Here is a 16,852-nt window from a genome sequence, read left to right as displayed (position 1 = left end):
ATCAAGAGACTATAGATGCTGGCGAGGGTGTGGAGAGACGGGCACCCTCCTACACTGTTGGTGACAATGTAAACTGGTGCAGCTACTCTGGAAAACAGTGTGGAGGTTCCTCAAAAAACTAGCCGTAGATCTCCCTTAAGACCCAGCAATAGCACTGGTAGGGATTTACCCAAGGGATACAGAAGAGTTGATGCATAGGAGCACATGTACCCCAATGTTCATAGCAGCACTGTCAACAATAGCCAAAACATGGAAAGAGCCTAAATGTCCATCACCTGATGAGTGGATCAAGAAGATGTGGTATATATATATATGCAATGGAGTATTACATGGGAATGAGAAAGAATGAAATCTGGCCATTTGTAGGAAAGTGGATGGACCTCGAGGATGTCATGCTAAGTGAAATAAGTCAGGTCGAGAAGGACAGATACCATATGTTTGCACTCATAAGTCTAACAGGAGAACAGGAGAAACCTAATGGAGGACCAGGGGGAGGGGAAGAGGGAAAGAGAGTTGGGGAGAGAGAGGGATGGAAAACTTGAGAGGCTATTGAATACTGAAAACGAACTGAGGGTTGAAGGGGGAGGGGGGAGAAGAGATGGTGTTAATGGAGGAGGGCACTTGTGGGGAAGAGCACTGGGTGTTGTATGGAAACTAATTTGACAATAAACTATTTAAAAAATAAAAAAATAAAAAAAAAACCAACAAAAAAGAAAAACTGGAGGTATCACAATTCCAAATTTCAATTCCAAATTAATACAAAGCTGTATTAATCAAAACAGTATGGTACTGGCACAAAAATAGACACACACATTAATGGAATAGAATAGAGTCCAGAAATAAAGCCTCATTGATATGGTCAATTAATTTTCAACAAAGGAGGCAAGAATACACATTGGAGAAAAGATAGTCTCTTCAACAAATGTTATTGGGAAAACTAGAGAGCTGCATGGAAAAGAATGAAACTGGACCATTTTCTTACACCATGCACAAAAATAAACTCAAAATGGAATAAGGCCTAAATGTAAGACCTGATACCATACAAATCCTATAAGAGACCACAGGCAGTAATTTCTCTGACATTAGCTATAGCAACATTTTTCTAGATATGTCTTCTGAAGTGAGGGAAGCAAAACCAAAAATAAACTATTGGGACTGCATCAAAATAAAATCTGCACAACAAAGGAAACAATTCACAAAACTAAAATACAACCTACTTGTGGGGTGCCTGGGTGGCTCAGTCAGTTAAGCGTCCAGCTTTTGCTCAAGTCATGATCTCACAGTTTGTGGGTTCAAGCCCCACATCGGGCTCTGTGCTGACAGCTCAGAGCCTGGAGCCTGCTTCAGATTCTGTGTCTCCCTCTCCATCTGACCCTCCCCTGCTCATGCTCTCTCTCTCTCTCTGTCTCTAAAAAAAAAATTAAAAAAATACAACCTACTTGAATGGGAGAAAATATTTGCAAAGGACATATCCAATAAAGGGTTAGTATCCAAAATATGTACAGAAGTTCTATAACTCACCCTTGAGACCAAATAATCCAATTTAAAAAATGGGCAGAAGATATAAACAGACATTTCTCCATAGAAGACATCCAGATAGCCAAAAGACACATGAAAAATGCTCAACATCACTCATCATCAGGGAATTGCAAATCAAAACTAAATGCACTATCACCTCACACCTGTCAGAATGATTAAAATAAAAAAAACAAAATAAACAAGTGTTAGCAAGGATGTGGAGAAAAAGGAATGCTCACACACTGTTGGTGAGAATGCAAACTGGTGGAAAGCAATATGGAGGTTCCTCAAAAAATTAAAAGTAGAATTACCATATGATCCAGTAATTCTACTACCGGGTATTTACACAAAGAATACAAAAACACGAATTCAAAAAGATATATGTGCTCCTATGCTTACTGCAGCATTATTTATAATAGCCAAAATCATGGAAGCAGCCAAAGTATCCATTGATAGATGAATAGACAAAGAAGAGGTGGTGTAGGTTTACAATGGAATATTACTCAGCCATAAAAAATGAAATCTTAGCATTTGCAACAACTTGGATGAATCAAGAGGGTGTAGTGCTAGGTGAAGTAAGTCAGTCAGAGAAAGACAAATAATACCATATGGTCTCACTCATATGTGGAATTTAAGAAACAAAACAAATGAACAAAGAAAAAGAGAGACAATCCAAAAAAATAGACTCTAGGCTATAGAGAACAAACTGATGGTTGCCAGAGGAGAGGTGGATGGGGAGATGGGTGATATAAGTAGAGGAATTTTAGAGTCACTTATGATGAGTACTGAGTAATGTATAGAATTGTTGCATCACTCTATTGTATACCTGAAGCTAATAAAACACTTTATATTAACTATACTGAAATTAAAACAAAATAAGACTGACAATGCCAAGTAATGGCAAAGATATGGAGCAACTAGAATTCTCATACATTGATGATAGGAATGGAACAAGCACTTTGGAAAACACTTGGAAGTTTCTTAATAAGTTAAACATATAAAGGGGCCTGGGTGGCTCAGTTGGTGACTCAGTTGGTTGCCTTGGACTTTGGCTCAGGTCATGATCTCACAGTTTGTGGATTTGAGCCCCACATCCAGCTCCATGCTGACAGTGTGGAGACTGAATAGGATTCTGTTTCTCTCCTCTCTCTACCCCTCTCCAACTCTCTCTGTCTCAAAATTAATAAATAAACTTCAAAATTTTAATAGAAAGTTAAATATGTATTTAATGTATGATCCAGCAACCAGCAATTCCACTCCTATTTACCAAGAAGAAGTGAAGTAAAATTAGAAAAAGTGAAAAATATGAATATTCAAAGATTTGTTTGCCAATCTTCAGCAGCCTAATTCACAACTCCAAACTGGAATAACCCAAGTCTCCATCAATTTGTGGATAAACACATTGTAGTATATCCTTACAATGGAATACTACTTAGCAATAAAAGGAAATGAACTACTGATACAATAACATTGATGAACCTGAAAAATATTATACTAAGTGAAAGAAAATGCCATAAAAGAATGCATACTACATGATTTCATTTATATGAAAACCTAGTAAGCACAAATCATAGAAGAAATTATCAATATAATTTGCCTCAAAATTAAAAACAATGATATTTGTTAAATATCACCAAATGTTAAATTAAAAAATATAAGAGGGGAACCTGGGTGGCTCAGTCGGTTGAGCACCTGACTTCAGCTCAGGTCATGATCTCACAATTAAGTTCATGAGTTTGAGCTCCATATCAGGCTCACTGCTGTCAGCCTGTCAGCATAGAGCCTGCTTCAGATCTTCTGTACCCCTCCCCCACTTAGCTCTCCCCCACAAAAACTTTTTATAAAGTTAAAAAAAAGAAATGAGATAAACTGGGAAATAGTATTTGCTATATAGATTACAGAATGATCATTATAAAAAATTCATAAATTAATAAGAAGTAGGCAACTCTTTCTAACTAAAGAAAGGAAAAGGACATAAAGAAGAATCCATAGATGAGGAAACTCAAATAACATACTAAACAAGTGAAAATATATTAACATCACTAGGAATCAGGGAATGCAAATTAAAACAACTAGATACCATTTTTTATCCATCAGATTGAAAAAAAAGGTAGCCTCTAACAATATCAATTATTGGTATGGATATGGAGAAATTATATTCTCATTCAGTAATGGTGAGAAGTGAATTGGTATAGGTGTTTTGTTGAGCAATTTAGCAATAACTACTAATGTGAAAATGCACATAGTATACAATCCATTAATTACACTTTTAATTATTACCCTAGGGAAATGTTTTCATGTAGACTCAAGGAGATGTGCATATGGCAATCCATTGCAGCATTATTTGGGTATCAAAACACTGGAAATGATCTAAATGCCCATCAGTAAAGGGACTTAAAATTACAGTGTTTTTCATATTATAGAATAGCAGACAGCAGCTAAAAGGAATAAAGTATATTTCTTTACATACATGGATTGATCTCAGTGTTGGGTAAATAAAAGCAATTTTAAGAAGTACACGTTTTATGATGTCAACTATATACTTTTAAAGTATATAAACAAAATGTTAATAATCATTTTGGGTGTTGGAAACACAAGTGTTAGTTTTATCATTTTCTCTATTTTTCTATAATTAAAATGTTTCTCAAAAACAATGTGAAAAGTAGAACACGTAGGGAGCAGTTAATTGTTTCAAGTGTCATACTCAGATAAAATTAGATAAGAAGTGAGCATTGGATTTATCAGTTAAGTTAGTAACTATTTGTTAAGCATCTATTTAAGTGCAAGGTATTTTGACATGTCACAGGATGGGGAAGTAGAATATAAGCCTAAAGACAAGGTATAACTTTCCTGACTTTGACTCCACAGCTTTTATTTACGTAAAGATGGTAGTGGTGTTGACAATAAAAGCTTCAATAAGCCATATTACAGTTACATAAAAATCTCAAATCTCCTGTTAGAACTAATTGCAAACTTTCTACTTAGGTAGGGTTTTTGGGTCGGCAGAGGACATTGGCCTTGCTGGAAACATTTTATGACCAAAGTTCGAAAATGCTCAGAAGTTTGCTGCGAAACCCAAGGCAATGTAAGTGCCACTCAAAGAGAGCATGCTCAAGCTGGAATGATGTAGTACAATGACATAATAAAATTCATTCTTTTCCCATGGAATCCCTTCATGTGACATCTCCCTTAGATCATGGTAGCTATATCTAACTGTTCATTCTCCCACAAAATTAACTCTTCATCACAACTAGATGTATTTTTTACTATAGTGTAATACTAAAAGTTGTCAAGTTAGAACTCAATTTTAGTTCATTCAAATGAAGAGGTTCTTGAGTGACCATCTGAATATTTTGGAAATTAAGTTGGTAATGGTAGTTCCAGTTTTAATGTCTAACTTAGAATTCTAACATTTCTAGGTTTCCTTCTCCCAAGCAGATTTACTTGTATGTCTTTACTGAAATTATACAATAAAATATCTTTTATATATTACTACCAAGACAAATAGGATTATGGGTATTATTTTTTTAAAGAAAAGAAAAAGGCTTTAGATTGATGGGTTTTCCAAAGAATGTCAATATTTCAGTTCTGCATGAAACTAGTTGGATACTTAAAAACCTATGGGTGATATAGAGTAATCCTGAAAACTGTGGGAATCATGCTTTTTATAGCCTAGCTATTAAATGTTTTGGGTGGAAAAGGGACAGTCTTGTGTCATGAATCCCACTACAGAGAGTAGTCCTGGACACCAGGGTTGTTTTGTTGTTGTTGTTGAAGTGGAGTTCTGGTGAATGTATCCAATCTTTCCCTAGAATTCTGAATCAGGTGTTTGCATAAGTTGTGGGGGGAAAGAACTGAGGAAAGAAGAAGAAAGGGAGGGAATAGGAAGGGGGAAAATGAATATTGGGAAAACATACTCTAGTGAACAATAGTCATGGATAAAGACTTGCTTTTATTTTGATATTGCAGGTATTGAAAAGGCATTTGAGGTGGAAGACATGTGTCCTCTTCCTCATCCCTATGCTGTGTTTATTGTGGGAGGACCAAGAGTAAAGATAAATTCTTTTCTTATTTTTATTAAAATGTGGTTAACATACAGTGTAATATTGGTTTTCAGAGTGGAATTCAGTGATTCATCATTTACATACAGCACCTGGTGCGCATCCTTAGACCCCATAAGCCATCCAGCCCATTCCCAGCCCTCCATTAACAAACACTCAGTTTGTTCTCTATAGTTAAGAGTCTTCTGTGATATGTTTCCCTCGTTTCTCTTCTTTTCCCCTTCCCATGTGTTCATCTGTTTTGTTTATTAAATTCCACATATGAGTGAAATCATATATTTGCCTTTCTCTGATTAACTTATTTTGCTTAGCATAATGCATTCTAGCTCCATCCATTTCTGCAAATGGTAAGATTCAATCCTTTTTGATGGCTGAGTAATATTCCTTTGTATATATATCACATCTTTTTTATCCATTAATCAGTCAATGGACATTTGGGCTCTTTCCATAGTTTAGCTATTATTGATAGTGCTGCTATAAACATTGGTGTGCGTGTACCCCTTCGAATCTGGATAAATTCTACTTTTCTTGGCAGGTCTAAGCAACTCTGCAAGTAGAAAAAGAAGAATCGTGTTCACTTCCAAAGACACACCTTTTAGGAAGGGATGATTTCTAACTTACAGTAGTGAGCACCTTTTATGTTCCTTTGAATATTTTTGCCTCTGTTGTGTTGGAGGGAAAGCTGTTATTTATTTAAAGCAATAGGCCTGTGTTACAATTATTGTGATCAATGCTGTTTTGCATTAATTTACTGGCTCTGTTTCTGCATTATAAGATCAATGGTTTAGGTAAATATTTTGTTTTCTGCATTAGGGCCGTTCATTGAATTTGAAGAGATAGACTTGCCTGAGTTCTGGGGAGATATGGATAATCAGAAACATATTTATGAAGACTTTGACAATGTGCTCTTAGAGACGAACGCATTACTTTCTGAAAAACATGCTAGCAAAATCCAAAGCAAATTGTTAGAAACTCCAGAAGATCAACATAAACATGATGAACATAGAAAATCAACACCACCAAAACAGCAGAGAGAGACAACAGCAGAACAAGAACTAAACAGAATTTCAATTGAAGAGCAAGAACATGACAAAGAGTCTAGTGGAGAAAAAGAATTACACAAAGAATTAGTAACAACAGAAGAAACCCACCCAAAGTCAACAGAACGAGGATCAAGTAGAGAGTTAATAACGGAACAAAGACTACATAGAGACTCAGTAATAAAACAAGAACCACCACAAAGAGTGTCATCTTCAAAACAAGGAGTCGACATGGAATCAACTGCAGAACAAGGATGCCACAGAGAACCAATAGCAGCACATGGACCAGACAGAGGGTCAATCTCAGAACAAGTGTCACACAGAGATTCAGTAACAGAACAAGGACCACACACAAGATCGACTGTGCAACAAGAACCATCTGGAGAGATAATTCCAGAAGAAGAACAGGACATAGATTCAATGTTACAATCAGGAAGAGGTAGTATCTTCAGAGAAAGTAAAAAATCTAGGGAGGCTGCTTCCCTTGAGTACACTGAAATACCCCCACAGGAAAAGAGGACTCAGGAACAAATATATGAAGCAAAACAATTTGTGAGTTCTGAACTGCAAGAGGAAGTTCCACTATCAAGAAGAAAAGATCATCTTTCAGGTAGTAATGCAGTTCTTCTATGATTGGCTCCCTGTTTTGTGGAGTGATTGTTAAAGTCTTTTCAGAAAATACTCATTTCAATTAGCATCTTTTCTGGCATATCAGATCATTCAAATCTTGGATACATTTTGCTGCTCATTACCCATCTAGGCTTGAACAATCAGTTAAATGCAAACCAGACTGTTTCTATTGTCAGTTTACCTAGAATTTACCTCCTTTTGCACAGGAGGCCCATTCATAAAGAAGAAATCTAGTAATGTTACATATAGAAAGTTTCACTAGACTCCTGAAAAGGCAGTAGAAGCCCTTTAATTTTAAATGTAGTGTGTAATATTAGAAGCCACTTTTTAAAATTTCTTTTTATTTCTTTACTTTTAATTTTTGAGAGAGAGAGAGAGAGAGAGAGAGAGAGAGAGAGAGAGAGAGTGTGTGTGTGTGTGTGTGTGTGTGTGTGTGTGTGTGTGAGCAGGGGAGAAAGGACAAGGGAGAGAGAATCCCAAGCAGGCTCCATGCTTAGCACAGAGCCCAACACAGGGCTCCATCCCAAGACCCTGGGTTCACGACTCCAACTGAAATCAAGAGAAGAGTCATGCACTCAATCAACTGAGCCACCTAGGCATCCCTAAATTTTTTAAAATTTCAACTGTAAAATGGGTCTTGCTTTTTTTCAGTTATATAAGATATATGCTCTAGAAACGTTTCTGAAAGTTACATTTAAAACAAAAAGCACCCTGCATTTCAACTATTTATTCTGCAAAAGACTTTTCCTCTGAATTACCTATGCCACTATATGCCTTTTTGTTGAAAAACTCTAACTTAGCCAATCTCAATACCACTTAAGCCCTCAGTTATGCACGAATATTTTTAAAGTTCTGCTCTTTCATTTTAAAGTCCCACAGTCCCAAAGAAATCCTTATTTAAAACTCCTAAGAAATGACTAACCTGTGTTTTAGATGCTACATTATCTTTAACTAATTTTAAATCTCACATTTTTTCAGGAGTATGTTTATTTCTACACAAAATAGTGCCACTAATATCTGGCTCTCCTTACATAGGAGGGATGCAGATGCAGCTAGAAAAATTGTAAAGTTACTATTCAATCAGATGTTATTAGTGGTAACTTGATTTTGGCTATATGTAACAGTGATCTGAAATGACAATGTCTAAAAAAAAATAGCAATGTCTAAACAGCATAGAAGCTTTTTTCCTTCTGATATAAAAGTCAAAACTTACGTGACAGCTCAATCTCATGAAATCAGCAATGGCTCAAGTCCTATCCTGTGTCTCCCTTAACCACATAGTTCAGGATGGCTCACTACCATGTCCACACTTTGACCAGAAGATAAGGAGAAAAGAGAAGGGATAGGCATTACACTACTTGCTTACACATGACATTGGTCAGAATTTAGGCATTTGGTGACACCTCACTGTGTCAGAGACTAGGAAATGTAGCCCTCAAATTGAGTGGCCAAATTTGGGTACAACAAATAGCTTTTGTCAGAGAGCTTCTCTCAACAACTAGTTATTAAATGATATCATTGTGGTTGAATGTGATAGAATATATATGGGAAAATATTTGATAGAAAGTTTTTAGTGTTCTATACGCAAAGCATTTTTCTTATTTATTAATTAGGAATTTATCATAGAATATATAATCTCCAATTCATAGGTCTTTTATTTTTTATTCAAGTTTCTATTTAAATTCCAATTCATTATAGGTACTTTCTTTTGTACCTTTTAGAAACGACAAAAAAGGAAGTTCAGAAAAATCCATCTTGTGAGAAGTCCCAAAAAATAGAAGGAAAGTCATGGTCAGGTGACTCTTCATTTAATCCTCCTTTCATTTATACTCTAGAACAAAAATATTATGAAAGTAAAATTAAATTGTCTATGTTATGGAATGTATATCTTGTAGGTAAACTTTTGACATGTAACTGGAAGATGGATTATATCAAATGTGAAGATGAGAAACAAGCAAAATTACTCTACAGTAACTCCAAGTTCACAGGTACATGTCAGCAACCATATTAGGAAGGATAGATGGCAGTCCAGTTGATGAATTTAGTTTACTGTGGTACCCCATGGACTTAGCCAAGACACAATGGCAGGGTGACCCTTGCATTATTTTGTCCCTGAACTGATAGATCTAAACATATACAAGATAGATATTTCGGTGGTAATGTACTTGTAGGCATGTGCTATTGATGAATGCTTTTCTGCTTTAAATCATATGCATTAGTATATAATTTGTTTTGACCATTACATGGCCCCACAACTGCTTTGAAGCTATGATCCATGTGTACAAAAGGAATTAGATATAGGATATTAGAACTCAATAGAAATCATTCTAGCTATTCTTCTCTCTGGAAGTCCCATAACTCAACATGTCAGACGGTGAGAATCTGTCATGTTTTTGAAGACTTATAAAGAAAGATCTACTCAACAGAGAGAACAAATAATAACTTAGCTTTCAGATAAATCAGGTATTTAACAATGATTATTCCAACAAGTACTCATATATTTCTACAATGCTATTTTATCATTTTACCTTTCATCAACAAGTAGTAGAACTAATTATGTTAAGATTATTTTTGTCCTATCAGCAAATTTTTTTCTTATTTAAGCCTGGGTCAAATAACAAACTTTTTATCCTCAAAATATTTTGGTAAAAATGCATGGCATTGGTCAAGCTCTTGTAGCCTGCTAGTGCATGTTCTTCTTCTGGTCTTCTTTATTTCTGTATTGCATTACTGTCTAAAAAAATCGCATGGGTGATTATTTTCGAGTCATGTCAAACTCATATGGAGGACATGAGGACATGAATGATTGAATCGATGAATACATCAAACATAAGGGCTGATATTTTATGAAATATGGTTCATAACATTGAGCTTCAAGATAAATATATTAGTTCAAGACTTTTTGGGGGAGAGGTTGCATGATATCTATAGATTTATTTAACTGTGAAGTCCAGACTACAGTAGCTGGCTTCAGGCACAAATGAATCCAAGGGCTAAATGATAATAGCAAGATACCATCTCTGCCTCTCAGCCCCATTCCTCTCTGTGTAACTTCCAGTTTTAGGTAGTTTTCTCCATGTTGTGGCAGATACATTTATAAGAATATTGCTAAGACTATATCCTACTAGCTCGGGAATCAGAAGACAAAAAGAGTGATTCTTCCCTAAAGGCTCCCCAAAAAGTTCTGGGGCTCATTCTCATTGGAATATATAGTGGATTACATTGATATTATACAAGAATCATTGGCCAGATCTATATCACATGGTCATTCTTGTCATGAGGGTGGGGGAGACTGAGTACCACCTGATTCATCTAAACTGACAGTGGGGAAGAGATGTTTTCCTCATGAAAGGATCATGGATTCCCAACAGGAAAAAAGTAGCAGATGTTTATTACAATCAGTATTCGTATATTTTCTCTAAGCTTTAAGAAATTGTTTACTGTTTGTTTTATGTTTCCTGCTTAATAGACCTACACTCAATTATCAGAAATATTCAGTCTTACAAGAAAGTAAAAGGCGGAAGTGCTTTCAATGGAGTTTCCTTCAATCTGCTTCAGTTTGTGCAACTTCTGGAGACATTTGTTGGTGAAGATACCCCCTTGAGTGTCAGTGAGACCCTCACATCCTTTTTTAAGAGGGGCTATGTTGAAACAAAAGAAGAGAAAATAAGTGGCTTAGAACAGGTGAGTAATATTATTTATCAGTAAATATTATTTCAATATCAATATTACTTTATCAATAAAACAGGTGAGATTGGAAGAACAATAGCCTTGTGAGTTGACTGGACAAACATCCCCACAGATGAGAAATTAAAGCAGAGTAGAGTGGTCAAGGCCACACCCTAAATAAGCAATTAAAGGGGCTCCAACTCGGGTTCCATAACCCCTGAGTCAGAGCAGCCCAGGGCTACACACACACACACACACACACACACACACACACACACACACACACACCGGGCTCTAGCTTCTTCAGGCTAAAGTTGTCTTGACCCCTGATGGAGTGAGTGTCTGCTGCCAAAGATCTTAAATGCAGATTTGTCTCTGTGTTAGAGGTGGAAGTCTTGCAGTTGGATGGGGGAGCTCCTCCTAAGAAATTTAGAAAATTTCAGTGAATAAGCTAATTCTTTTTTGTAACACAGACTGCTTCATGGATAATTTAATATAGTTCTAGATTTTGGAAATAAAATGTCACTCCTGAGCCTTCTCTACTTTGATTTAGGCCTTTTGTCCTGTACATGGCTTCTTACTGTTTTTCCCACTTCATCCTCCCCGCACTCACTCCCAGCTGGCCCTGACTAAGGAAAGACTGGGCAGGGCAGGGGTTGGGAGCCTGGCTTCTGGAGGCTCAAACCATGGTTCTGCTGCTTATTTACTGTGTAACTTTGGGCCAGAGCCTTAACAGCAATGCTGGCCCAGTTGCCTTATTTTCAAATGAAGATACAATCATACTGACCTCACCAGCTTGATAGGAGAATTAAAGGTGCTAATATAAGTACTTAAACAGTGCCTGACCCATAATAAATCTTAACTGTTATCATTTTCTTCAATTTTTTAAAAATTACTTATTAAAACCCCAAAGAGTTAGAGAATTGAGACCAGCATTTAACCTGAAATAGACTTTCTTGGCCTCTTTTGACCCATGCACTCCTGCTCAGTTCCCCAAACCTGCCCTCTTGACTTGACTCATGCTGACCCAGGACTGCCATCAATTGAATTCACTGCTGCCCCTCAAAGGCAGGCTCTCTGGTCAGACATGTCAATGGGCTTTTTTTCTCCTTTGAGCCATTCTAAGTATCTCAGTATCCCAGTTCCTCTAAAGTTCTAGAGGAGGGGCACCTGGATGGTTCAGTCAGTTGAGGGCCCAACTCTTGATTTGAGCTCAGGTCATGATCTCAGTTCATGAGTCTGTGCCCCATAACAGAATCTGCACTGACAGTGGAGACCTTGCTTGGGATTCTCTCTCTTTCCTTCACTCTCTTCTCCTGCTGTTCACTCTCTCACTCTCTCTCTCTTTCTCTCTCAAAATAAATAAACTTTAAAAATTTGTTTTAAAAAATAATAAAGTTGTAGAGGATAGCTAAAGTCATCAGACATGAAAAGTATTCTCCAAACAACTGACCGTTTAAGAAATTGGGGCACCTGGGTGGCTCAGTCGGTTAAGCGTCTGGCTTCAGCTCAGGTCATGATCTCACAGTTCATGGATTTGAGCCCTGCATCAGGCTCTGTGCTGACAGCTAGCTGAGAGCTTGGAGCCTGTCTTCGGATTTTGTGTCTCCCTCTCTCTCTGATCCTCCCCTGCTCACGCTGTCTCTCTCAAAAATAAATAAAAACATTAAAAAATTTTTTTAAATTACTTATTAAAAATTATTAACAAAAATTCAACTGAGTAACTTTAAAGATCAAATTGACTTGATTCAATAACTCATGAGTTCAACAGCATCCTATCCAGCAATAGAAAGGAGCTCTGAAGGGCTGCAAGGTTTTTAAAAGGCAAAAATGGGGCTGGGAAGGTGAATTATTAGTAAAGAATGCATTATTCCAGGAAGGTCGCCTTTCTAATGGGAACAGAGGGGTCTATCAAGTGGATTATCTCACTAGTGCTGACTAGGTATTTCCATGATGACTGGTTAAAGGTTATGCCTGGGGAGCTGAAGGTGTACTTAGGTTATTAATCCATGATTTGCTGACATGGGGCTTAGTACAAGTGACTCCATATGGGGCCTATTGTCTCTCTCCTTTTTAAAAAAATTTTTAATGTTTACTTATTTTTGAGAAAGACACAGAGGGGGAGCTGGGGACAGTCAGCGAGAGAGGGAGACACAGAATCGGAAGCAGGCTCCAGGCTCTGAGCAAATGGTCAGCACAGAGCCTGACACGGGGCTCAAACCCACAAACCATGAGATCATGACCGAGCCGAAGTCGACTGCTTAACTGACTGAGCCACCCAGGCGCCCCCTATTGTCTCTTTTTTAACATCTCCCTACCTAACACCATCCACCCATCATAGCCCATTTCATACTGTGCGATGTTGTAAACTTCTGACAACAAAATGGTGCCAAAGTAAAATTTAAGTTTTAAAACATAGAATTTCATAAAGCCATGAAAGTGTTACTGGAAACTGCTCAAAATGATTGTAGTCATTGGCAAATGAGAATTTGAGAGTCAGGTCTATTTATGAATGAAGAGCTTCAGGAAACCAAGTAGGTGCTTCATGGGGGTGATTTGAGTATAAATGAAATAATGGGTAAAAAATGGCCTTCAGATGTGGTATATATATGCAACGGAATACTACTCGACAATGAAAAAATAAATCTTGCCATTTGCAACAACATAGATGGAACTGGAGAGTATTATGCTAAGTGAAATAAATTAGTCAGAGAAAGACAGATATCATATGATTTCACTCATGTGGAATTTGAGAATCTCAACCGATGAACATAGGGAAAGGGAAGGAAAAATAAGATAAAATAAGATAAAAACAGGGAGGCAGGGGCACCTGGGTAGTTAAGTGTCTGACTTAGGTTCAAGCTATGATCTTACGGTCCATGGGCTCAAACCCTGCGTCGGGCTCTGCTGACATTTCAGAGCTGGGAGCCTGCTTTAGATTCTGTGTCTCATTTTCTCTGTGCCCCTCCCCTTCTCATGCTATGTCTTTCTCTGTCTCAAAAACAAATAAACATTAAAAACGTTTAAAAAAAAAAACCCATAAGAGACTCTTAAATATAAAGAACAAACTGAGGGTTGCTGGAGTGGGGGGCAAGGGTGTGGGTGAAATGGGTGATAAGTGTTAAGGAGGGCACTTTTTGGGATGAGCACTGGGTGTCATATGTAAGAGATGAACCACTGGGTTCTACTCCTGAAGCCAGACTACATTGCATGTTAACTAACTTGAATATAAATAACAGAGAGAAAGAGGGAGGGAGGGAGGGAGAGAGAGAGAGAGAGAGAGAGAGAGAGAGAGAGAGAGAGGTCTTCAGGAAAACTAAGGAAGCCCTTGACTAACTTTTGCAAAAATGACTGAGTGCCCTATGGAAGTGGTGTCCTTTTGTGCAATCATATAATTTTAGGAGGGAAATATACTTAAAATAATTTTGTTCTATGAATTATCCCATAGTTGCAACTGCATTTTGTTAAGAGATACTAGTTTTAGTAGTAGTTTCATCTTGCAAGAAGTTTCAATCAAACATTTTCTGCTATTTATTATATGCCACTCTGGTCTCCATTTTAAGTAGGTTGATTCAGAGAAGCTTTTTCAGGTCTCAGTTCTTTTTAGATAATGAGCGCCTTTTAACTTATTTTTATCTGCCCCGTCTTCCCTAACAGACGGCACACTCCTAGGGCATACAGTGCTGAGACAGACAGAAATGCCATGTCATCATCTCATGGGACAGTGGAGGCAGATATGCATGAGTCACCAATGAGACCTGTGCTGACCCAGAGCCCTCAATTGCTGGTTAAATGAACGAGTTCTGGTGTATTCAGAACTGTTGGAAGCAAAGACCCTCAGTGATGGTCACCAGCCATGAGAGGTTACTAGATGACCTCAGATTCCCAGGCTCTTGTCCTCAGTTCTGTCTGGGTTTTTCAGGCATTGGCAGTGATCTCCAAAAGTCTGGAGTGCTTTGCAGGGCAGGGCTAGGTGAAGGATACGAGAGTGTAAGGGTGATCAGGGATGCCCCAGTAAGGAGAGGCAGAGGCCCCTGCTGCCACTTCTCTGACCACCCCTCCAGTAGCATACAAAAGTCGTGTAAAGTGGCTTTATGTGTGGTGGTTCATTCTTGCCTGTTATGGTTCAGAGCTTTTTAAGACCAAGCTTCATAACCAGACTGAATGATGGAATTTTCCCAGTCCCAGTCCCTGGAAAGAGGAAGTTAACTTCCTACTTGGGAGTACAGGTGAGAAGGGCCAACTGACACCAATGTTCACCCCAGCTCCAGGCACTGACTGCTTCATAAGAAACCACCAAATTTAGTAGAGGACAAAAAGCAAGGCTGGGTGCTACATGCATTTCCAGTCAGGCTTCTTTTATTTGTATTTATTTTTAAAGGTTTATTTATTTTTGAGAGAGAGAGCACAATCAGGGAAGGGGCAGAGGGAAGGGGGGACAGAAGATCCAAAGTGGGCTCTGCGCTGACAACAGTGAGCTCAATGCAGAGCTCCAACTCATGAACCATGAGATCGTGTCCTGAGCCGAAGTTAGACACTCAAAACAAGTGAGCCACCCAGGTGCCCCCAGCCCTCCTTTTGCCTGACAAGACTGGGTTAGCAGAGCCCTCAGGCCCATGAAGCAGTCCCTGAGTTAATGCCTCAGAACTGCATGGGGGCAGGTGGAGGAGGTGTACACATGAGGCACAGCCTTGAAAACTGTCTCTAGTAGGAACACCTGATGCTCTAGCAGTTTCCCCAAGCTCCTAGGAAAGATGGACTTTGCTGCATCCTTGGTAGACTCATAAGGAACTCTTGTTAATAAAATATCTCCATTTTAACAAATTAAAAAAAATTTTTTAATGTTTTGTTTATTTTTGATACAGAGACAGAGCATGAGAAGGGGAGGGGCAGAGAGGGAGGGAGACACAGAATCTGAGCAGGCTCCAAGCTCTGAGCTGTCAGCACAGGACCCGATGCAGGGCTTGAATCTACCAACTGTGAGATCATGACCTGAGCCAAAGTCAGCTGCTTAACTGACTGAGCCACCCATGTGCCCCAAAATGTCCCCATTTTAAATGCCTTGACTTATAAGTCTCCAAGGAAGCGTGCATGAAAGGATGGCAGAGAACTGAGCCTCAGGAATACCAATACTTAGGAAGCAGGGAAAAGACTATCAGACAAAGCCCTTGAGAGTCAACTGTAGAGGCGTAAGAGCCAGAAGGAGGTTTGCCATGCTATGAAGTGCTTTGAGAAGGAATACTTTGGAGCAGAGGCTGGAGTACATGGCTAGACTTTGGTGACATCTGAGGGCAGTGTCAGTGGAGCAGAAGGAGCCTCTGAGACAGCAGCTGGTTTATCAAGTCAGATGAAAGAATCAGACGCCTGAGGTGCCAGAAGACCAAGGTCATGTCCCATTGGCTGACAGAGACCTCAAGTGTGGATGTCACCCCAGTAAAGAATGTATGCTAGCTCTTACCAACACCTTCTGGGTGAGTTGGAAGAACCTCCAGTTCTAGGGATTGACATTCCGCATGGCAAAGTACAGTAGAGGAACCATTTACAATTAAAATTCATCTGTTTAAACTTGGGTGACAAAGCCTTAAATATGTCCAGCTACCTTGGGCTCCTTTGGCATTGGAGATGGCACAGAGGATCATAGGAATACAGGGTCTTCTCTTCCTTTTCCAACCTTGGGCTCTAGGATCTTCATGGAGGCTCTTGTTAGATAGAACACACAACCTAGGCCCTGGCCTCTGCCTCAGACATCTACCCTGCAGAGGCCTTGCCTCCCCTGCTCTTCCAGCATAGAGAGCTGGTCTACATTTTACAGTTCAGGATCCTCAGCAAAGTGAGGCTACATCAGTCTCCACAGGGCTCAGGAGTTCTTTGATGCCTCCTCCACCCCAAAAAGCAGCTCTTTCTGTTGGCCCCCTTCCCATCGCTTTTATGTAA

The 16,852-nt window shown here is 38.6% G+C and overlaps 1 protein-coding gene across 2 annotated transcripts in view; it reads left to right on the top strand.

Moving 5' to 3' along the window:
* The window catches only part of EFCAB5 (EF-hand calcium binding domain 5), a 154,487-nt gene that overhangs the window by 90,013 nt on the left and 47,622 nt on the right, over nucleotides 1-16,852 (top strand). For both annotated transcript variants that reach the window (XM_029928897.1, XM_029928896.1), the window contains 5 exons: nucleotides 4,504-4,603; nucleotides 6,393-7,229; nucleotides 8,971-9,045; nucleotides 9,145-9,237; nucleotides 10,719-10,933. In XM_029928897.1, the coding sequence (XP_029784757.1) occupies nucleotides 4,504-4,603; nucleotides 6,393-7,229; nucleotides 8,971-9,045; nucleotides 9,145-9,237; nucleotides 10,719-10,933 (1,320 nt within the window). The remainder of the gene's footprint in view (nucleotides 1-4,503; nucleotides 4,604-6,392; nucleotides 7,230-8,970; nucleotides 9,046-9,144; nucleotides 9,238-10,718; nucleotides 10,934-16,852) is intronic.

This window comes from Suricata suricatta, chromosome 17 (genome assembly GCF_006229205.1).
Source record: "Suricata suricatta isolate VVHF042 chromosome 17, meerkat_22Aug2017_6uvM2_HiC, whole genome shotgun sequence".
Lineage (NCBI taxonomy): Eukaryota > Metazoa > Chordata > Mammalia > Carnivora > Herpestidae > Suricata > Suricata suricatta.
The sequence above is the reverse complement of the archived record's forward strand: the minus strand, read 5'-3'. Positions and strand labels throughout refer to the sequence as shown.